Source organism: Falco rusticolus, chromosome 4, assembly GCF_015220075.1.
Source record: "Falco rusticolus isolate bFalRus1 chromosome 4, bFalRus1.pri, whole genome shotgun sequence".
NCBI lineage: Eukaryota > Metazoa > Chordata > Aves > Falconiformes > Falconidae > Falco > Falco rusticolus.
In genome coordinates this window covers 54,513,228-54,534,466 of record NC_051190.1, presented here as the reverse complement: position 1 = coordinate 54,534,466, position 21,239 = coordinate 54,513,228, and the positions used below count along the sequence as shown (strand labels likewise).

At 38.7% G+C, this 21,239-nt stretch overlaps 1 protein-coding gene across 4 annotated transcripts in view; it reads left to right on the top strand.

Annotated features, from left to right (window-relative positions):
• Positions 1 to 21,239, top strand: part of ADCYAP1R1 (ADCYAP receptor type I) — a 149,073-nt gene that overhangs the window by 106,046 nt on the left and 21,788 nt on the right. For all 4 annotated transcript variants that reach the window (XM_037386839.1, XM_037386838.1, XM_037386837.1 and 1 more), the window contains exons 11-13: positions 1,520 to 1,580; positions 5,704 to 5,773; positions 7,816 to 7,907. In XM_037386839.1, the coding sequence (XP_037242736.1) occupies positions 1,520 to 1,580; positions 5,704 to 5,773; positions 7,816 to 7,907 (223 nt within the window). The remainder of the gene's footprint in view (positions 1 to 1,519; positions 1,581 to 5,703; positions 5,774 to 7,815; positions 7,908 to 21,239) is intronic.

Genomic DNA, 21,239 nt, shown 5'->3' with positions numbered 1-21,239 from the left:
AAAGTAATGTGAGTATATGCATATTCATATAGCAGATGGTTCAGAACTCCAAGCTGATCTAAAATGTGCTTTTTGAACTATATTTTTATGAAACATTTAGGATAAATCTGTCTTCCTGACCATGTTTCAGACTTGGAAAGCTATTCATACCATCCAAATTTCAGTAGTGCAAATCAGTGCAAATTCTAGATAGCACATAAGACTCAAGTTTGATTTTTATTATTTTTATTATTGTGTATCTGTTAAGAGCGCAAAGATCTCTATGTTTTCTAGCTAGTCTCATGTGAGAAAATCAGCCTTCCATTTAAATTAAATATGCATGATTTCTTATCCCCAAAACCTATCATTTTTTTATTCTTATCATTTTCCTTTCAAATATTTCTCTGTGAGCTTTTTTAAAGTAGGAGGGCTTCATCAGTCACCTCGGTCTAACAGGGATATTTTTATTTCTGATAGAAGGAATATTGGATTTGACAGAGACTCACTTAAGTAGATTCAGTCAAATGACTAATTAATGTGACATCAACACAGCCTCGCAAAATGTATGAAACATAATTGTTCCTGTCAACTGACGACAGTCTCGCTCACAGCCGCACGCTGGGGTTATCAAGGGCCTTGTTCTGTTTGCTTTTTAGCACTTTATCATTCCAGTGGTGCCTGAATAGATGTAGGCAGCCTCCTAGTCAAAAATTTTATGTGCCATAAAATGTAGATCCAACTTACCCAGAGTTGTCATGCAATATTGCACTAATTTATAAAAATATTTCCAATGAAAAGCCACACTTTAAATGTTTTCAGAAAGAAAAATAAATCCAGATTTTTCAGTGGTTTCTATTGTTTTGATTTAATTTGTATTTTACATGCATTTTTTAAGGAGTAAGGAATTTTCTGAAATAGAAATTAAATTCTTGCCCTCAATATTCTCCTTTGGGGATTTTGGTTTGTTTGTTTTGGGTTTTTTTTCAGGGAAAAAAAATGAAATATTCCTGTGAGTAAAGGAAAACTATCCTCTATAGATTTGGTTTGGTTGAATAAGTAAAGAAAAATCAGTTTTTCACACAGTAACAGAGAAAATGCAATATATGCAAATCATTTACAACAAAACCACATAAGAACACAAAGAATATAATAATGTCATTACAGCTCAACATCTGCCACTCCGCAATTATTGCATAATTACAGTAGCTCTAGACACGGGAGCTGATGTCACTGCTTTTATTTTGTACAGACTATGTTTTACTGTTCGTGCAACAAGATGCGGTACAAAAACTTCAAGCACTAATGACCTGAAACATCATTCTTCCCCCGTGACCAGTTTTGCTTCTTCAATCCCACCAAGACTAACCTATCCTCTGGCTGAGATAGATGTTTCTAGAATCCTGAATTAATGCAATGCATTGTTTTCATGCACAAGTGCTATTAGGAAATAAAACCTCAGCGGAGAGGATGCAAAAAGTGCTGATTGCTAAGTATTAAATGTGTCTAGACTGCTAATGATATCACCATCTTACCCCTGCAGGTACCCCAACGATTTGTGTCACTGTCTGGGCAGTGCTGAGACTTCACTTTGATGATACTGGGTAAGTATCGCTGCATGGGACATCAAGTGCATTCAGCATGGTGGCAAGGATGAAACAGAAATATGGTGATCGAAAGACATGACTAATTTCTCCTTCCGTTTCTGACATTGATTTGTGTAGTTTAGGTCCAGTGTTCAACCTGTTTTCCTATTCATCTGCATAAATAGCCATAGTTTGGGGTTTATGGCCCTATTGCACCAAGGAATTCATAAAAGAAGATGTAGGCATCTACCCTGTAACACACAGCTGAGCCAGTGGCCCTTCGTTCCCTGCTCAGTTAAATTAGTGCAGCCCAGGATACGGTTTATCTCATCTTAACAGATCTTTCAAGTGAATCACACCTGTGATATCTGCTCCTTTCCAACTGATTATGAAGGAAAATGAAGGTGGTGAGCTCCGCTGTAGAAATTACTGCAAGTATCTCTGATGTGAAAAGTGAAATCTGCACAAGGTGGTGCTGAGCTTTGATTTACAAAGGCAATTAGAAGTTTAGCTTCCTCTGGAAGAGTTCTTTTCCCACAAATCTAGTTCTGGAGATGAGTAGGGGTGAAACAGAAATTCACACCTTGTCTTCTGTGCAAAAAAAAGAAACAGTGAGGGAATGGAATAATTTCAGAAAGAAATCAAAAGGGTAGAGTTCACCCAAATGGTCTCTTTCTGTAGGGAAAGGTCCTGCAAATGTCCTGTATCCTTTTCTAAAGGACCAGCAGGAAGGGCTGCTCCCAGAGCTGGTCCCGCACCTCCCAGTAGTCAGTAGATTGCCTGGTCTGGTAAAGCAGCAGACATAGCTGGTAGCAAAGAACGTGTATGTACACTCTGAAAATACAAACTTAGCAATGTTTTTTTCCATGACGGCTATGTTTGAACTTGGTGAAATATTAGAAAAATGCTGGAAATGAGGGAAGCTGAACAAAACTTCAAAAATCCAGCAATGGTTCTTTGAAAACCCTGATTTGAGTGGAAGACATCATTATGTACCCCATTTCCGAGAGATTTAGGTTTATGTTTTAATTTTGCCTTATACTAGAGATACCTGGATCCAAAATTTGCACAAGACTCACTGTTCTGTCAGGTTTTCTTCAGGTTTTCTTCATCCTTCTTCTTTCATGCTCTTTTTAGAAAGCACATAAAGCCCTTCCTCCAGTGGGGATGCTAGTGCTTTGACCCAATGTTCTATTTTGACTTTAAGACAAATTAAATTATTTCTTTCCATGCAAAACAAGCCAGAAACCCCTGTTGTGTCATTATTATGATCACAGCACTGGTCCTAAGTGCATTAATTTCTTAGGAGCCCAAACAGTCCTTGCATTTTGCGGGTAGGGGGAATGTCTCACAAAAGGAAAAAGGAAGGAAAAAAAACAACCAAACAAAAAAACCCAAAAAAACACTTTTCTTTCTTTTAGGCAGAGAAGCTATTTAGCATGCAACACATTTAGACAGATTCTAGCTGAGCGTCTCAGTGGTTACTTTTTAAAAATCAGGAAGCATTGTTTTGGGAGTGGGGGAGAAGCCAGCATGAGCCTGAAAACATTGCAGAAATTACTGAACTGGGAAACCACAGTCGCAAAGGCATGGACTAAAATACAGACTCTGAATCTGAGTCTGCTCCTGCTTGTTCCTTATAAAGCTGGCAGAGCTCCCTCGACTTCAGCTTCTGATTCACATCACTGTAAGTGACACTTCTGTGGAGATAAATGCAACTGTCTGTTTATCCAGAGCTGTGCTACTGAATTCAATGAAGTTATTCCAGATGTACACCAGAGATGTAACAGAGATCAGACTCTGGCCTTTTTAAATGAAAATCGCATCCCTCCCCCAGCCTTCTGGCTCCCTTCATCCACTCTGAAAGAGCTCTGTGTGTCTGACCTCTGCTGTAGCAATGCATTTGAAAGAAATTAAGGAACCTGTTTACGTAGTACAGCTTGCTGGCTGATGCTACAGACTGATCTGTTGTGCATTGCTTGTTTTTCCTTCCGGTCATGTTCCATCTGAGGAGAAGATGGTGTTTCTTCTAGCACATTTATCCTATAGGTGTCTCAGGGACTGGATGGAAAAAACCTTTGTGTGAGCTTGATCTGATTCATTCTTGACATCTACAAGGTAGAAATTGGCAGCTGAATTTTCTGGGGACATATCCTGTAAAAGGAAAGGAATAGGTCTAAAAAGAACAAGCATTTGTAGAGGATGATATATTGCCCCAGCACACACATTTAAAATACATCAGTGTGGAAAAAAACCCACCCAGCCTCCAAGTGTCTCTTTTTCTTTCAGGGTAGGTATAATGTGCACCTTAGAGAGGCTGAGCTCTGCAAATAGTGGGTAATTTTCAGAAGAAGCCTATTTTATAAACACATACAAATAATTTAAAAGATAATTGGTGATTTTAGGTGCTTTTGTTTTGTGGCACACAATTGTTGATGACTCGAAAGAGCCTGCTTTCCAGGCTGTGGTTGACTGTGGGTCACCTTTCCAATATTTTAACTTGAGCATCCATAGTAAGATCACTCAGAAATGTTACGTTGCATTTGAAAATCTCAGCCATCAGTCCTATAGATTTTGGGAGATTTTAAGTTTCTAGGCTTTGCAGACAGAAGCAGAAATATGTAATTTTGTGCAAATTTGACACCCTATCTCCAAATTTTCATTCCTCACCAGCTCTACCACACGCATCCTTCTTGTTAGTTTTATGGGAATCCAGTAAAATGTTGTTCAACTGAAATATAATATTGCTCAGCTGAAAATATATGTTCCACTGAAGTTTCTAAACCAGACATCACCCAGAGAAATGTGGGACTTATCTCACATGCACTTTGATGATGGAATTTTAGCTCTGCCTTCTCACACTTACACATGTATATAGTTTTGTTTGAAGTAAGGATTTCCACTTTTCCCCCAGATGCTACCAGACTACCATTTAAATGACACAGAAGTTGCATTAAGCTCTTATAAGGTCAGCAGTGGTTTATTCCTCTATGTTCTTTCAAAATTGTTTCTTGGCATCTGACAAATGCACCATGACAACCACTGCTGGGACTTTTGGCTGTTGTCCCAGTGGGAGGGAAACCCTCCTTCTCAGAACTGCAGGTACAAAGCAGATACTTGTCTGTGATTTTATTGGGTTTTTTAGAGGGAAGCATGAGGGGAAGAAAGAGAAGACAAATAAAAGAAAAATTTTAACTGACAATCAAATTCTTAATGACTTAAAATAGTGTAGCGGGGGTGGCGCAGTGTGACAGGGGAAATAAGATTTTTTTCATTATTCTTGTTTTTCTAGCTTTAAAAATATTTGTTAACTTTAAAGCCCTTTATGTATATGGGTCCTGTAATTCGCTTTCTTTACAAATGACTGTCCAAATGCACCTATATGGAATAAACTTCTGAAGAATCCTTTGGTGAACACAGAGGAAGATTTTAAATGCTGAGGTAGAAATGTCAGCTTACTTATGATCACTCACTCCCAACAGCTTAAAAAAGCAGCTGATATTCAACTGTTGCCCAGTACTTGAGCCTTCTCAGATGAATCCTGGCTCCTTGGTAGGACTTGAACCCAACGACTGGAAAATCATTCCTATATGTGAATACAACCAGTATCTAGTACACCCTGGTGTACTAGATGTGTGTAAGAAGACTCATGTCAGGATCAGGAAACGATATTCATATCTGTTAATCCTGGAAAAGTAACTGAGACATCAAACTTTGGAATAACCTTCTCTTACCCTTCGAGGTATCCCTATCTTTCCCTGCACTCCCACCCCCCACCCCTGCCTTCCCCTTCTACAGAGAAGTTAGCTTGAAGGGAAAATGCTACAGTTGCATTGTAGACACAGAAACACACATAAAGGCTTTTTCCAAAATGTCTAAAATATTTAGTAAAAGGTACCATGGAAATTGCCACAAAAATATTCATTTTACTTTCAGATAAGTTGGGTTAAGGCTGCAAATGAAAGCTACAACATGGATAAGCTAAAGAACCTTTGAACTCAAAATAATGTAGCTACAAGACCAATCGTCTCCTATGCTCTGCTCCCTTAAAAATTGTTGTAAGTTTATTAACTCCCTTGTTATATCTCTATCTTATCTTTCTTTCTCTTTCCCCACCCCATCCTTTCATTAATGACTGCAGCTGCTGGGACATGAATGACAACACTGCCTTGTGGTGGGTGATCAAGGGTCCTGTGGTTGGATCAATTATGGTAAGTAGCACTTGGAGGTGTTTCCTCAACACTTCTGAGGGCAAATAACCAATGCAAATAGCTTCAGATGGCTTTACAAACTATGCTGCATGAGCTGGGCTGGACTACTGGCCAGCTTGTCTGAGTGTCCATCATTTGCCATCCACAATGCCAAGTAACTCCCTTGTCGCAAAGAAGGTTTAGCACAAGTTAAACGATGGTGCACTGCCTACTGCCTACAAGCAAAGACTATGTAGACAGGGAGTATTTCAGCTTCTTAAACATAGATACCAAATGCCATAAGTAAGACCCTAAAGTATATGGAGCATTTGCCTGGGGCTGGCAGATATGACATAGGATGTATGGGGATCCTGTGCTATTTGGGGTGGCAGCCAAAGGGCAAGTGGGACAACCCAGGGCATCTAAAATAATACTAGATACCAGTGACTAGGAAACTGGACTGGGAGTGGTCAAAGGAATTAATTTCTTAGCTACATTTATTTATCTAATATTAGCTTTATAATACTCTTCTGAACATAGTGCAAAATGCTCAATTGTCCACAAGGTGTCTAGGCTCTCTTTAGTTGACGGAGGTCTTGGATTTGACTCAAATGATGCTGGATACCTGTGTATGGATGACTGAGAGGTTCTGAAGTACCCTGTTCAGGCTCCAGCTGCTGCCACAAAAGAATACGGGAGTTTTTAAATGGTGTCAGGCTCCTCCAGTTAGGAAGTTGAATTGAGCCCCTAAACAATGTGGTTAGTGGCACCTGAAAAGCTGTTTGGCTTACCACATGTAGGTGTCTACTGTGGGCATGCTAAGCTGCTCTTATGCCAGTGGCAGCATTGACAAAGTCTTCATTGACTGTTGTAAAAATCCAGACATGCAGCTCACAGGTAGCTGGCTGCAGGTAGGGGGGTTTGTCAGGTCAGGTTCCTTGTAAGTATTTGGACAGTTTTTAAAGTACAGTAACCTTCAGACACATTAAAGGCATTTCAGCCAATAACACTGGAGAGCATCAAGACGGAGAGGGTCCACTGGCCTGTTTTTTTTGTGAAACTGATGTATGTGAATTTCCATGCTTTACAGACATATTCTATGAAGGATCACATTCTAGCTTAGGGAAATCAGTTATACCTGCTTCTGTTGAAGGCATTAAAGATTAAAGCAACTAGCAAGGAATGACTGGGTGTCTCCATTTGTCTGCAGTTCTCAGATTAGATAGAAAATTCTGTAAGAGATGCTCACATCTAGTTTCAGTTCTTGGTCTTCTTACAGGAGCAAAAGGTTGTTAAGAGACCAACTTAAAGACCAAATTTCCCACTGTTTTCTTCTTGCATTAAGAAACTATGGAGTTGGTGACAGCCAAATCTGAAGCCAAAGTATCAAAATAAACTGATATTATTAATCTCCAGATTTCTAAATCTATACCTGTAATTACATGAGTCTATGAAAGAGAAGATGCCCAGGATGACATAAAACTAAAAGACAGGAGGATGAACATTAACACCCATGCCCCCCCCCCCCCCCATCTCCCCTCTCAAAAATATGAGAGGCCATGCCATCCTGGGCCAGATTCAGCCAAGCAGAGGGAAATTGGCACAGCTTGGGACTTTCAGGAAAGGGGAGACACTAAACTGTGGCAGATAAATACTGCTAAACTGAGAAGGACCTGAGTTCAGAGAATGGGTGTTAAAGATGCTTTTACTGTTGAGATCTTTGCTATCTGGTTTTGATATTCAGGGATCTTTCTTTTTATTCTTTGCACTGGCTGATAATGAAAAACGTTGGAATCTTTTTGTTTATGCTTGTCTTATCTGGTGCTTGGGACTGAAGAAATTCTGTCTTGCTTTAGCTGCTGCAAGGGAGATATTTTTGCCTGGAAAAGGGGCAACAACACCCTCGTAAACTTACCCCATTACTCTTGACCCTGTAAAACTTCTAGTCTACAGTTTGGAGAAGAATAAGGCAATGGAGCCAGCAAGTCACTGAGAATGTCTCATTCTCATACTTTAAAATAAAAATATTACTGTCATCATTTTTTCCTTTCTTTTTCCCCTAGATAAATTTTGTGCTTTTTATTGGCATAATTGTGATACTTGTGCAGAAACTCCAGTCACCTGATATCGGGGGCAATGAATCCAGCATTTACTTGTAAGTACAAATAAAGCACTAATCAATTTAGATTTCTAATATACACATAGGAAAAAAGAAAAAGTAAAAAAGACACCTCAGCTGAATCAATCTGATTTTCAAAAAGAGTCACGGGATCTATTAAATTGCTTTGGTTGATTTTTCTTTCTTTTTTTTTTTTTTTTTTAATCCAAAGGCCATTAAAGTACATTTTAAAGTACAACTTTCACCATTATTTAAAAGGCCTAAAAAATAAGCATAAACAAAAGATTAAAAAAAACAAACAACAACAAAAAAAAAAACACCCACCCAAACCTGAAAATTCTTTACAGGTCAGTTATCTGGAAATTAAAATGCTGACCAGGCATAAATATTATACTCATGGGACAGTCTGCTGTGCTTCATACTTTTCAGGGACATTTTGCAAAATTCATTGAAAGCAATAAGATTTGGTGAAAAGATTTCATTAACTTTGGACTGAGTTCTACTTGGGGAAGATCTCCCGAAGTTGCCTATGTTCATGTTTATTGCAGCCTTGTATGCATTCCACTTAAAGCAAACAATTCCCCCAGACACCCAGAATTGCTTAAAAAATGCACATCAAATCCTAAAATCTTCCTTTAGAACGTTTAAAACTTTGTTTGTGATTTACATTTTTTTTTAAAGCCAGCATAATTTGTATTAGTTTCCACGTCATTAGAGGACAGAGGCTGGCCATTTGAGATGGCTGTCATTCCCATTGGCAGTCATTCTCCATATACAATTATATAATAATTTTGAATAACAAGGATATGTGGCAGCATATTTGGTGTTTCTTGGCTTTTCAGCCTAAACATCACACACATTCACTTTGCAATTTTTTGTGAGCCCTAGTAATTTCTAGTGCTCATAAACATAGGTAAGGCTATTTGATTTAACACTGATTTACTAGTGAAAAAAGGCAAGTCATGCAGACCTTAAATAAAAATATCAGCTGCCAGGGTAAAGTAGGAGATGTTTATTTTGTAATTTACTTTTTTTGTAAATTACCCGGTGATCAGTTTCACCCCAAGTAACCAAACTCATAGTAAAATGATGTCATTCATGTAAATGACAATTTTCAGGGAAAAATATGTCCTCCAGCTGCCTATTTTTCCCCCTTTCTTTCATGTTGTCTTGTTTGCATTTACATGAAATGATAATACTTTATACATCACTTTTCCATGTCCGTAGTCAGACATCCACTTACTTACCGGAGTGCCCTTGAAGCTTGCTCTAAACTGTGTTTCCACAGACAAAAATAATGCTTTAAATTCATTCTGCAGGTGGATATATCTCTAGAATTCCAAGTCAGGAGAAAGTGTAGCGAATAGGTTAACTGTATGCATGGTTTGCCTAGGGCTTGCGTGGGGACTTCCCATGTCTCCCACCTATTCTTAGGTTGTTATTAGCACCCAAGATGTGCAGAGCTAGTTCTGGTTACGACCCAGTGAGTGCATGTTTGGTGCCTGCTGCACACCTCTCACATATGAAGCAAAGCATGCCACAGACTCCAGTGATTTACCTAGATAATAAAACATCCTTGTCATTTTTGATCAATATGGTGACTGAGTTTTACTGATGTTTTTCCTATGTGTATAGTTAGCCACCAAAACCAAAAGAAAACATCATATTTTCTGTTTCATTCGCTGCCATTATTTTTCATATTTTTTTGCAACTTTATAAATGGGTGTGTATAAATTGATCTTGCATTTATGTATGTGTTATGAAGTGGAGTGTTGTTTATCCAAACAGATTCAACAACAGAAAAGTCACACAAAAATGATAAAAAAGAAATGCAAACAATAAGTCTGTGCAGATATACAGCAGACATACTCAGTATTTGTGCACACATCTCCTGTAAAAAGAAGGCTGTTGTAATGAAGGAAAAAGACAGATCATAGTATGGTTATGTCACCATATTGAAATCTCTGTGGCATTTAGACTGTGGCCCATATTAAGCATTTTTCATGCCCTACTTTCAGTCTATTAAACATCATGCCATTAGAGCAAATTCTCCATCTGGATCTTTATTCCACACCATATTTAAGTACTTTGCCTTTAGCATGTGAGACAGCCCTGTTGTGGTTGAGGAAGGATGTTCAGCCTGTTTCTGAAGGTTATATCATGTGGTATCTGCAGCAGTTATTGAGATTTACTCTACTATGAGTCTTCCACTTTCTGGAATAAGGCTTTATCTAGGACTTCCAGCATCAAAAAAGAAAAGACCCCACAAAAGCTTGAATAACTTTGCGTAGGATTTATTTTCTTATATGTGTGGTATATGTTTATGTTCAGGCGCTTTTAATGATCATTTTTCTTAGGAAAATCTACTCCAGTTCTATTTCATAGACACCGTAGTCATAGTTCTGCAAATCACTTAAGCCTGCATTTGACTTTAAAAAGCCTTGGGGATGTGTTTCAATTCAAAGATTAATTATATATTGTTACCACTGTGCATTCCTACTAGCGATGTTAGCTGCGAGCTAGGACAGGCACGCAACAGAGGAGTGCACTACTGGGGAGCTAATGCTTAATTAGTACAGTGTAGCCAATACAGAACATAAGACTTGCTTTAAAAAAATCGAACAATAAATTGTATGATTTGCAGCACAATAATGCGTGCTTTACTCCCCTAAACAATCAGACTTTAAATAACCTGATGGTCATTATATGCAATAGCCTTTACCCTTAGGCTGACAAAAACTTGGGAACATGTAGCTAATTCCTAACAATTTTCTGCAGCAGTCAGATGCTTTAGGGATTATAAACTTCCATTTTATCAACTTGTATGTTCAGTCATTCATTACCAGTCTCATGCCCAAGCGACCTTTCTTCACACATTTAGCTCCCCCTCAGAGCTGCCTGCATGCTGCTGATCCCATTTCAGACGGAATGGCTCAAAACCTGCCAGATGCTGAGAGAACAATGACCCCATCTTTCTTTTACTGATGTTTTAGATAGAAACTCCTCCCTCTTGCTGAAATGACTGGGGGCTAGGCATCAAAAATATCTAAGCAGCTGAGGTAGGAATTAAAAAGGAAATAGAAACCACCTTTTTTAATATTAATTTTAATTTTATGATAATTTTTGTGTGTTTGTTTTCTCCCCCCCCCCGAGAATCTTAAGCTACTTTCATACTTCCTCCCAGTAGTCATCATAATCATTATTTACTTGTTAGTGTCAGGAGTGAAGTGCCAAAGGCATAACACCCCACCCCACCCCGCCCATGTTTCTATTTCTTGAACTATGTTCTGGTTTCAGTTAATCTTGTGTCAGTGCTAAATAATTCCACCAAATTAAGCATCAAACCGAAGCAGGACCAGTGAGAAGTTCTGAGATCCTCAGGTGCTGGCGAGGCATAAATTGATATTGATTGTATTCCTAGTGTAATTAAGACAGCTACCCGTACAGTTCAGTCAGGTTTCTTGCCCCATCTGGTGAATGAATTGTAAAACGATTGTAATGTGCCATGTTTGTACACATGACACACTTAACCTTGTAGTAGAAATGACAATGTCTTGTACTTGTACCTGTATATTCCATCCAGTTAGATTTTATTTAACGGGCTTCCAAACAGAAAGCACTGCCTGATTATTAGCAATCTCTAATTGCACAATTTGTAAATATTTTGAAAAAGTGTAGATTATTTAGGGACACTGGTCCACCATACGCCGCAAGCCAAGTAGCACCACGACAGAAGCCCACGAACCCAACGTGCACTCGCAGCTCTGGGGACTGGGAACACGTATTGACAACCCTGCTACAGCCGGTTCAGCATGCAGGGTGTCACATCAGACCCACATCCTTTGCATGGATTTTCATACATCAGTTCCTTGTCTGGAATTTTAGGAAACGGATAATAAATTGGCAAGGTTTCACTGTTTTTTCCATAAGAAATCCAGCCACTAGTGTGTAACGTGGTATGTCAGAATCTGCTTTCAGGCATCCTGGTTTTGGTCAAGTTGTTGTAGAGAGAATACATTCACCACCACCCCTCCACAAAAGCCATATCCTTCTAGAAATGCCTACACAAAGCTTAAATCCATGCTATTATTTTCATGAGCATTTTTGCACTGTTGAAAGACTCATTATAGGTAGAAAATCATCTAACACTATCACTACCATAAACCACCACAGTGTTTAAGTAGGTATGCATGATGTAGGTGCATGCTGGGATAACCCTTAAGGTTAAAAAGGCCCACACATTTCCATCAAGTCTTTGCTTATTCATTCGTTTTCAAGGATCAACACATTTAAATGAAAAAAATCTACTTTTTTTTTTTAATTTTATTATTTCCACTTTGTCATGAATAGTATAATTTGGGAGGGGGAAGCTTGTTTCTGCTTTTGCTTTAACAGATTCTTCATAAATTTTGTATCACATGTTGAAAACTCAATGAAAAGAAAATAAACCCCACATATATCTAGCTAATTCAGGTCTACGTCATTCCTCCACTCAGCATCTTGCTGGAAAGAAAGGAGAAACATGGCATTTATCATAGGTAGGTATGATTTTACATACGGTGCAACCTAGAGGGTTAGGGCAGGAAAAGCAATGTTGTAACACAAATGTTTTGGTAAACAACACTCCTCTACAGCTCACCTATGGAGTCACTGGACACTCAATGATTCATTCTGCTACCGCTTTGTCTTGCTGCAAGTGCTCAGACTGCCAGCATAAATAATTATTGACAGGGTCTTGATGCCAAAAATCTCATTTTTGATGAAAAAAATGGCAAATGTATGATGGACAGTATATTCGTTAGTATGGCACTTTAATTTCTCAACCCCAGCTACTACCAGTTGAGTGCTGGAATGCCCACTCACCCAGCAATGACAGGAGCTCGTGTCCCTGGGCTGATCCTTTTCTGTCACAAGAAAAGACAACAGAAAATATAGACGATGGTCATTTGGTATCAGTGCATGATCAGCAAGGACCTAGTTCTCATTTCTAAGAAATACTAGGAGAGCAGGTGTTTGCTACTGAGAGTAACACAAATTCTACTGTAGAGAAAATGCTCTTGTTCACAACTACTATACTTTTCATTTCCATTTCCCAAGACAAATTATTATTTTGGGTCTTGGCTTGAGGGGATTTTCATTTCTGTTTTGGATTGGGTGGTGGAGGTGGTATTAATTTGTGCCAAATCTTTTCAGATAGTGATTGGAAAAAACCTGAGTGTACTTATTAGGAATGTAAATTCATATAGGCTATGTACCATAATTGGCAAGAGTATAATTATACAGGGGTTTGTTTATTCTCAGATAAAGTAATTGAAAACCCTATTCTGCTTTGATTATCTGTCTATAGATTTGCTGTGTTCTCAACTACTATAAAACCAAACAGCACAGAATATTTAGTGTGTTTATAACATTCCTGTAAGCTGCTATTCCTGCTGAACAGCTGATACACAAAGGGGGCTACCCAAAATCCCCACCCCACACCTGTGGCAGGTAAAGAAACATGAACATACATTTTCAGTTGTCAAATCTAGCTTCCTAACCAAAATGCTGGCCTCTCAACCAGTATGCATCTTCAACATTCTTATGGTGGTCATGGGATCAGATCTAAAACGATGTCCACCTTGAAAGTGGTTTTGTTATTTCGTGGGTCACTTGCCAAAGAGATGTTCCAGAAGAGCAAATCAATATTTTTAAAGGAAATTCCATCCCTTTCCAGTGACATACAAGCACTTAACTGAAGCTTTGACAGGATCTGATTTGGAAATCATTGATCGCAAAACTTATTTCTTGTGGTTACAAGATCATATGTGAAAAGTGTAGTGTTAAAAACTCCTCTGCTTCTGTTATTTGGAGATCCTCAGAAGGTGGTTAGAGTGCAAGTCCATTGCGCCTTGGCCTGCACAGGTGATGTCTGCATGACGGACGCTGACTCCTGTTATTTTCTATTTTGAAGTAGTAATGAAAAATAGGATAACTTTGTCTTTAAACACTATTTGTGCACGTTGCTGTAGGGCATTTTGATGGGCAATTTTATGGTTTCAGTGAATACACGGACAGAGGAAAGGGTACAACACTGATTCATGTAGCTGATGAACTAGCTGACTTTTTTGAAATCTGCCTGAGTTTCATGCTTAACAATTCTCTAATGGTGACTTAACATTTCCACTTGACTCCCTGCTCTGGGGCAGCCTTAGAGAGCAAAGCTCTTTGTCCACAGATTGTGTGTAAATGAGCAAAGCACAGACTTTTTTCCCCATCTATTACAAGAGCAAGCCACAAACTGGAAAAGAGAAGACACTAACAGATGGTCCTTCTCTAGAAAGATCAAGGAGGTGCGCAGGTTAGTGAGGGAGAAAACAATGCCATGTTATATTTAACAGCATGGTTATCTTGATAGAAATGTTCCTTCCATTGTGTAAGAAGACACAGTAATGCAATGCTCAATGTACCCTCAACAGTTCTATTAAGGATCGGATTAGCTCTAACAGGCTTGGTTTTAAGGAGGTTTAGGCCCCCAAAAAGGCTAAATAGTGTCTTATGAATTCCCCATGAAATATTAGTATCATGTATCTGGATATTTCAGACCTAAATGTCTTTCAAAGCCATTACCTAAAACATTGTGGCTTGATTGCTGTAACTGGTTCAGAACAAGACTCATCTGAAGGATCAAGCCAGCGTGATTTATATGTAAGTGTTTGTGTCTGTTGAGTACCTGTGCAAATACAGGTCTTTGCCTACACATGTACTGTCTGAAATGCTATCTCTCTCTCTCTCTCTAAAATTGTTCCAGCACTGCTTTTTAAAAGTTCACAAACACTTCAGCAAAGTGCACAAAATAAACTGACTACACTTAACCTCTCTGCAACATTATAACTTTTGCCACATATTTAAGTTTACTGAGTAGTGAAAATAAAGTAGCCTTCCTAAAGAAAATGGGGTAGAGACATCCAATGTGTTTCTAAAGTCACTGCAGTTCATCAAAGTGAATAACCTAATTTTGATCTGTATTGATAAACTTCAGCTGTCACGGAGCCCAGCAGACTAGAGAACATCCAGTGCCCAAGGCCAAGGATCTTTATGAATTACCCGTGGATTTGGGTGCAGTGTTGTATCCTTTGTCAGGGTAGCTTACTTACTGGGAAAGACAAAGGTTTGGGAGATACAGATAGTTTTTCAGAAACCTCAAATCGAGAGCTAACTTGGGAGTATCCAAATTGGGCCCTTCTGGCTGCTTTCCCTTTCCCTCCCATGTTGCTCATAGCTAGGTTTGCTGTCTTGACTGCATAGTTAGGCTGAAAGGGATAGATCTGGAATTTTATTTGTCCCAAAATCAGTTTGTAGCTTTGCTTCTTTGAATTGGTTACTTAGAGATAAATGCAGAGTTGAAGCAACTTATATGGAACTATGCTTATTATTATTATTATGCATAATAATAATAAAAAAAAAGATCTCACATGCAGCAGTTGTTGCGAGACTGCAGACAACGGGGAATAATTCTGACATCTCTGATCCTGAATGTGCTTTCAATCCATACCAAAGCTTGATGCACACCAGCATCCGTGGTCTTCCATTGACTTTTTTGCTACTATTCACATTTTTGCCTCTGCCATATGAGAACCCAATAATTTTCCCTCGGTCTCTCTGCTTCTCCATGCCATTGATCTCTTGTGTCTCACTTCAGCAACTAGCATGCTTCACATCCAGTGGTTTTAGTTTTACGTCTGAAGAATTACCAGGATGTACTCCAATCAGGTACATAGCCTTTAGAGCCTGCAGTGTGGAAGGGACAAGAAAGACGGTGCTGTCACAGTGCAGAAGGTTTTTTGATCTGGAAGGGTGAACTTCTCACAGGGCTCTTGTAACTAACACTGTGCATAAAAGGGACTGTGTGGTGTAAATGAGGAAATTGGTTAATTGCTCAGGAACAAATTCTCCCTGCCTTGGAGAGTACACACTCAAAGGCTACCAGGTCGCAATGGCTTAATATTGAATTAAGACTCAATGAAGGTGGTTTAAATAAATGTATACTATCCAGATTGGACATATCCAAAGTTGTGCATATGGTTCATATCATAGTCTTAGTGCCTCATTTGCTGTGCACCTGTACCATTACTGAGACATTTCCAAACTCTAATTCCTGTTGTATATTTTCAATGGAAACACTGGAGATGTTCAGCTGATTACACGTCTGCAAGCCCAAGCCTTTTCAATAAAGGCAGCATTCTTTTTTTTCGTTAAGGAGGGTTATAGAGATGGGTTGAAACTTGGATCGTTGTCTGCGGTGATATCATGTAACATGTAAGGCAGGTGAGGCAAAGCAGTCTGACTGAAGCTTCAGAGCTGCAAATTATCTGCAGTCAGTGTAGCTATACTCATGCTGAGCTCTGCGGGCTGACAGGACCAAGACCTGTCTGTAATGCTTGAAAATCCACTTCTTGTGGCAGACTGTGACAACAAATACTCTGTGGGTTTTGCTCATTTGTTTAAGGACAATGAGCTAATCACATTCTCAGATAACTTATGACTGGATTTGGCTGGGCATATTGTTAATTCAAAAGAGTAAACCTATATTCAGAACCATTTAAGAATTTTCATTTGGTGTAGTACATTTTTCTCAGTAAACATGCTGTTGTCTCCTACGCTACTGTTATGTTACTGCACCTCCATCAGAATTATTCTGTAATGCATGGCATCAGCCTGTGCTCTGGAGTCAGTGAGAATAATCTAGCTTGTTAAAGCAGGATCTCCAGAGTTAATACAGAGGAACGATCAGGACACATAACCTTGAAGCTACAGTCCACTGAAAGACTGCTTCTGATGGAAGTATTCTGCCCTCTACTTTCTTCTCTAGAGCACAGCTAAATATTAAGCTTTATCTCTTCATTATTTGATCTCTCAGTAATAGCAATGGCTTTCTCCATCCTTGTATGCCCACCCTATAGAAGTTAGCAAAGCCAAGAACGAACAGTGTTGAGATGATTTTTGGCTCTCTTTGAGCATACCGTTTCATCTTCAAAGCTCAGATCTGCACAAAGGTCAGAATTACTGGACAAAAAGTTCCAGTTCAGATTCACAGTTGTTAGACATTCGTTTCCAGCCACAGCTACAGTCTGCAAGCAGTAATCCATCCTCAGCCTCTGGAGAGGTGACAGTGGTTTCCTCACAGACACACTGTTCCTTTGTCAGATGATTGTTGTAATGACCACGCTAGATTTCAGTTACAATAGATTACATCTAACTTTGCTGGAATTAAAAGTACACTCATGTAAAGTGTATAGAGAATATTGAATGTTCTCTGTAATACGGGAGCTTTGAAATCCATAAAAGACCCTTGGAGGCTTCCTACATACACCCAAGGTTTTAGCTTGAAGTTTATTGACTTTACAAGTACATAGACACAAAAGATCCAAATCTTCTTTGTGTTCATCCAAATCGCTGAAGGGAAAAAAAAAAAGTAATCCACTGGGCTGTGTAAGACATGCCTACTCAAAAGTGAAGAGCTACTCAAAAGTGAAGAGAAGCAAAGCTGACCTCTTACATGTTAAACTAATGCCAGAGCCTTAAAAAGTAGCCACTAAAACATCAGAAGAAAGAAAATTACAGTCAACTGATTTGAATGCATTTTGGATAAGGACAGTAAAGGAGACTTCACACTTTCGCTTTTTTTTTTTTTTTCCATCTTGTTTTCACATTATTCCCAAGTGTCAGAAGATGATCCTGGAATACCTCAAACCTTTTAGAGAGGTCAGGGGAAAGGTGTTGCTGGTTTTTTTGTTTGTTTTTTTTTTTTAAAAAAAATTTGGTGGTGTTAGCAGTAAAAAGTAGAGTTATAGGTAACAAGACTAAGACTTTTGGATTTGTTTTCAATTGAGGAGTGGAGAAAAAAAAAAGAGCTGCTTTTTTTTCCTGAAGAGCCTAATAATGGTTGTACTTTTAGCAAGGCAGCATGGGACCCACCTGATTTAATAAAATAATCATACAGGGCTCCTTCCACAGTCAGTAGAGATCTACTCAGTCCAGAGAATACAAACATTAGTACAATTTATTTTGTTCTGAACAAGATGTTTAAAATAGGTCAGATAAATCTCACTGTACAGTGTATTTCTCACCACCAACTGCAAAGCTAGTGTGTGGTGACAAGGTAAAAGACTATAACATTAACTTCAAAAATTAGATGAGATGGAACTAGATAACAACTCTACTGGGAAGCATCCATGCTTATTCTGTGTCTGGGTGAGAGAGGTGATACGAGTCCACTTGCACAGAGCGGACTAGGGGCCATGGTCACCACTGCAGGACGGAATTGTATAGTCTGTTTTCTGCTCACAGAACCCATTCAGTTTTCCAAACTGCTTCCATCTGATCTGCAAGTCCAGGGTTTTCAAAAATGTAGTTGGTGTTCTGGCTAGGAAACAAGTTTGGCTTCAGGGAATCCTTGCGTATTGAGCAGCAAAGAAAAAAAGTCCCCCAGCCTAGAGCAGTATCAGCTGTATGCAAGTAGGTATGTAGAGTAACTGATAGGCTATATGGATCCACTTTTCAATTGTTTTCTCTCTCTTCCATATAATCTTTCTACTTTCACTTTGGTTAACTTTCTACTGTATTTTCAGTACTTTATTTCACTGATTTTTTCCCCACATTCCTTCTCCTACTACTACATGGTTGCCTGTGCTACTTGTAGTGAGGTTACATAGAACTACTTGAGCAGGGTGCTCAAAGACTCTTCACGAGGCACAGTTTTAATTTGCGTGAATCAAATTCTACCTTTGCTGTGTCTCCTAAAGGATTCCCCTTCGGCATATTCAGAGACAACCCACAAGCTCTGCAATTCCCTGTGTGTTATTAGTGACCTAAACTCACGTCACTAGTTCATTTCATTTTCATGATGGACCTACATGGCCTTGGTAAGAGAGCATAACGTTGTTCCCCTGAATCAGCATGCTCATTTTAATTCTCTTAAGCACCTCTTAAAAAATTCTACAAAGTCTTTTGAATTGAATCGCAACTACTTTTGCCTCAAATTTGTGTACTCTCTCATTTGCATTAACTTGCCAGACATTAACATGCTCAGTCTGACAAGATGGTTATCAGCCACATCATACATCACTCCTTTGACCCTGGGAATGTGTAACTGTTTTCTTTCCCCTTCCACCCTAGCACTCTCCCTCTTCCTCCCCGAGGCAGCTGCACTCCATGCACAGGACACATGCGGTGAGACTCAGCTTGTTTGCCTTTAGCTGTCTAAAGTCTCGTATTTAATCTAAGCAGTCTAGTCGTCATCTGTGGCGGAGCTGAGAGACCCGGGCACCTCTGTCAGACAGTGCATCCATGTGTCTGAGGTGCCTCTGTTACACAGGTCAGCTCAGCCTCTGGAAGTGGCTGTTTCTTTCCATGAGTGAGTGAATCAAAGGTGACAGTTTGGTTTAAATTCGTCTTAGGTACATATAGTTCAATGTGACCGACTCCATTCTGTGTGTGCCTACAGAGATCTAGGGATCCTACCCTAATTCATGTAGTGTTTTGATATTTATAATCTCATTTATATTAATTTTCTCTTATTTGGCTATTTTTTCATCCTTCCTATTTCTTTCTGGTTTCTGCATTTTCTGCCTCTTCTCTCTTTCTCCCTTTCCTTCCACCAATGTTTCTGCTTTCATAATAAATAAATAAATAAATAAACAAACGAATGAATAAAATAAAGAGGGTTTTTGAAAAAGGGAGGGGTGTGTGGAAGGAAGGAAAACTTCAATCAATTCTGTATTCAAAAGATTTTGAGTCACTGTACAATACCTAACATCAGACAGATGATTCTACCTAAATTAGATGAGTGGCAGAAAAAATGCTAACAGCACTAAAATATGAATGTTTTCCTGAGAAGTGCTAGCAAAGTTTTCCATCACAAACCCATGGGTAAATGTCCCTTCATTGGATAAGGAGCAATATTAATTCTTAGATAATATTTTCAAAATCCTTTTTTTTAATAATTCTTGCAAATATCAAGTGCAATATCATGTTAGGTTTACTCACTAGAAAAACCTGTAATGAAAATTAATCCCTGCCAAGTAAAACAAGACATAAGCAGTAAGGGAATCGTGGGTGGGGATTCTTTTTTTTTTTCCAGATCACCACAGCAATATTAAGCATGTAACTGAAGAACACAATCCTTTACAACAATCCACAGCTAAGATTTTTCAAAGTGATTATTGATTTTTAGATGTTTCATCTTCAGGTTATGTACATTAAAATGCCTTCATAAGCACTGCTTTTCAGCACATGCTGAGCACCCCTCTTGTGGTAAAAATCGGTCAGATAAAATATAATTCAGATCAGGTGATCCAAAAAAGAGTGAGACACTCAAAATCCATAGTCACTTCTGAAAGTCTCAGTCACAGTAAAAAGCAACTCTCTCTAAAACTTCCCTCCTTCTTTTTGATTAGTCTTAGCTGACAATTAATTCATGACTCAGCTCTCTGAAAAACAGAGGCAGTGCAAAATTTTACCACAGAAGTGAGACTGTAAAAGGAACAGTCATTTTCAGATGTACTTCCTTAGCATCATCCAAGAATTGAGATTAATTTTGTAAATTGGAACATAATTACCTTTTCTATTTGCTGGATGTGTGCATGCCACAATAGTCTGCTTTCTGGCTCTTAGGCTACAATCTTTAATAACAACACAGTTTTCAGGTTTTGATTACCCAAAAGGAAACAAAACAAAACTAAACAAAACTCTAGTAAATGGGATTAGCCTAAAGGAGTTAAGTTAATCTGTTTTCAATTCAGTCTATTTTACTATTCAGTTTATAAGCTGTATCTTCCCCTTATTTAGGTTAGGTGAACAAATCTTGGACCAAGCATATTAGCAGAGCAACAGAAACAGAGTTTGATTTGTTTGAATATTAGGTTTGCCTTGTAGGCAATTGCTTTTAAAAATCATCTTTTTTTCCTGTATAGTCAATGGTGATTTAGTCAGGATAAGCAGTGGTGTTTGGGATGCCGTTCATCCCATCCTAAAGGGTCAGCTGAAGGAGGTCAGTTATAGCCTGAACAATAGCTGTATATTTCTCTCTTAACTACTTATTCTCTCTGATGATTCTCAAGGGACTAAGGATGTCCAGTTTACTTAGACATCGACACTGTAAATATCCAGTCTTCTCTGAGCTGAATCCCACCAAAACAACCATGTGTTGAAAACAAAAGAGAAAAAAAAATCCTCCCCTTAAAAGCTGACAAGAAATTAATGTTTTCAATTCTCATGTTTTTCAGCCCATTGTAACAGCTATAAAATCTGTTACAAGATCCCTCACAACGCCTTCCCATATTGTTTCAGATCACCCTTCTTGACAGCTGATGTAAATTAGCCTCTCTC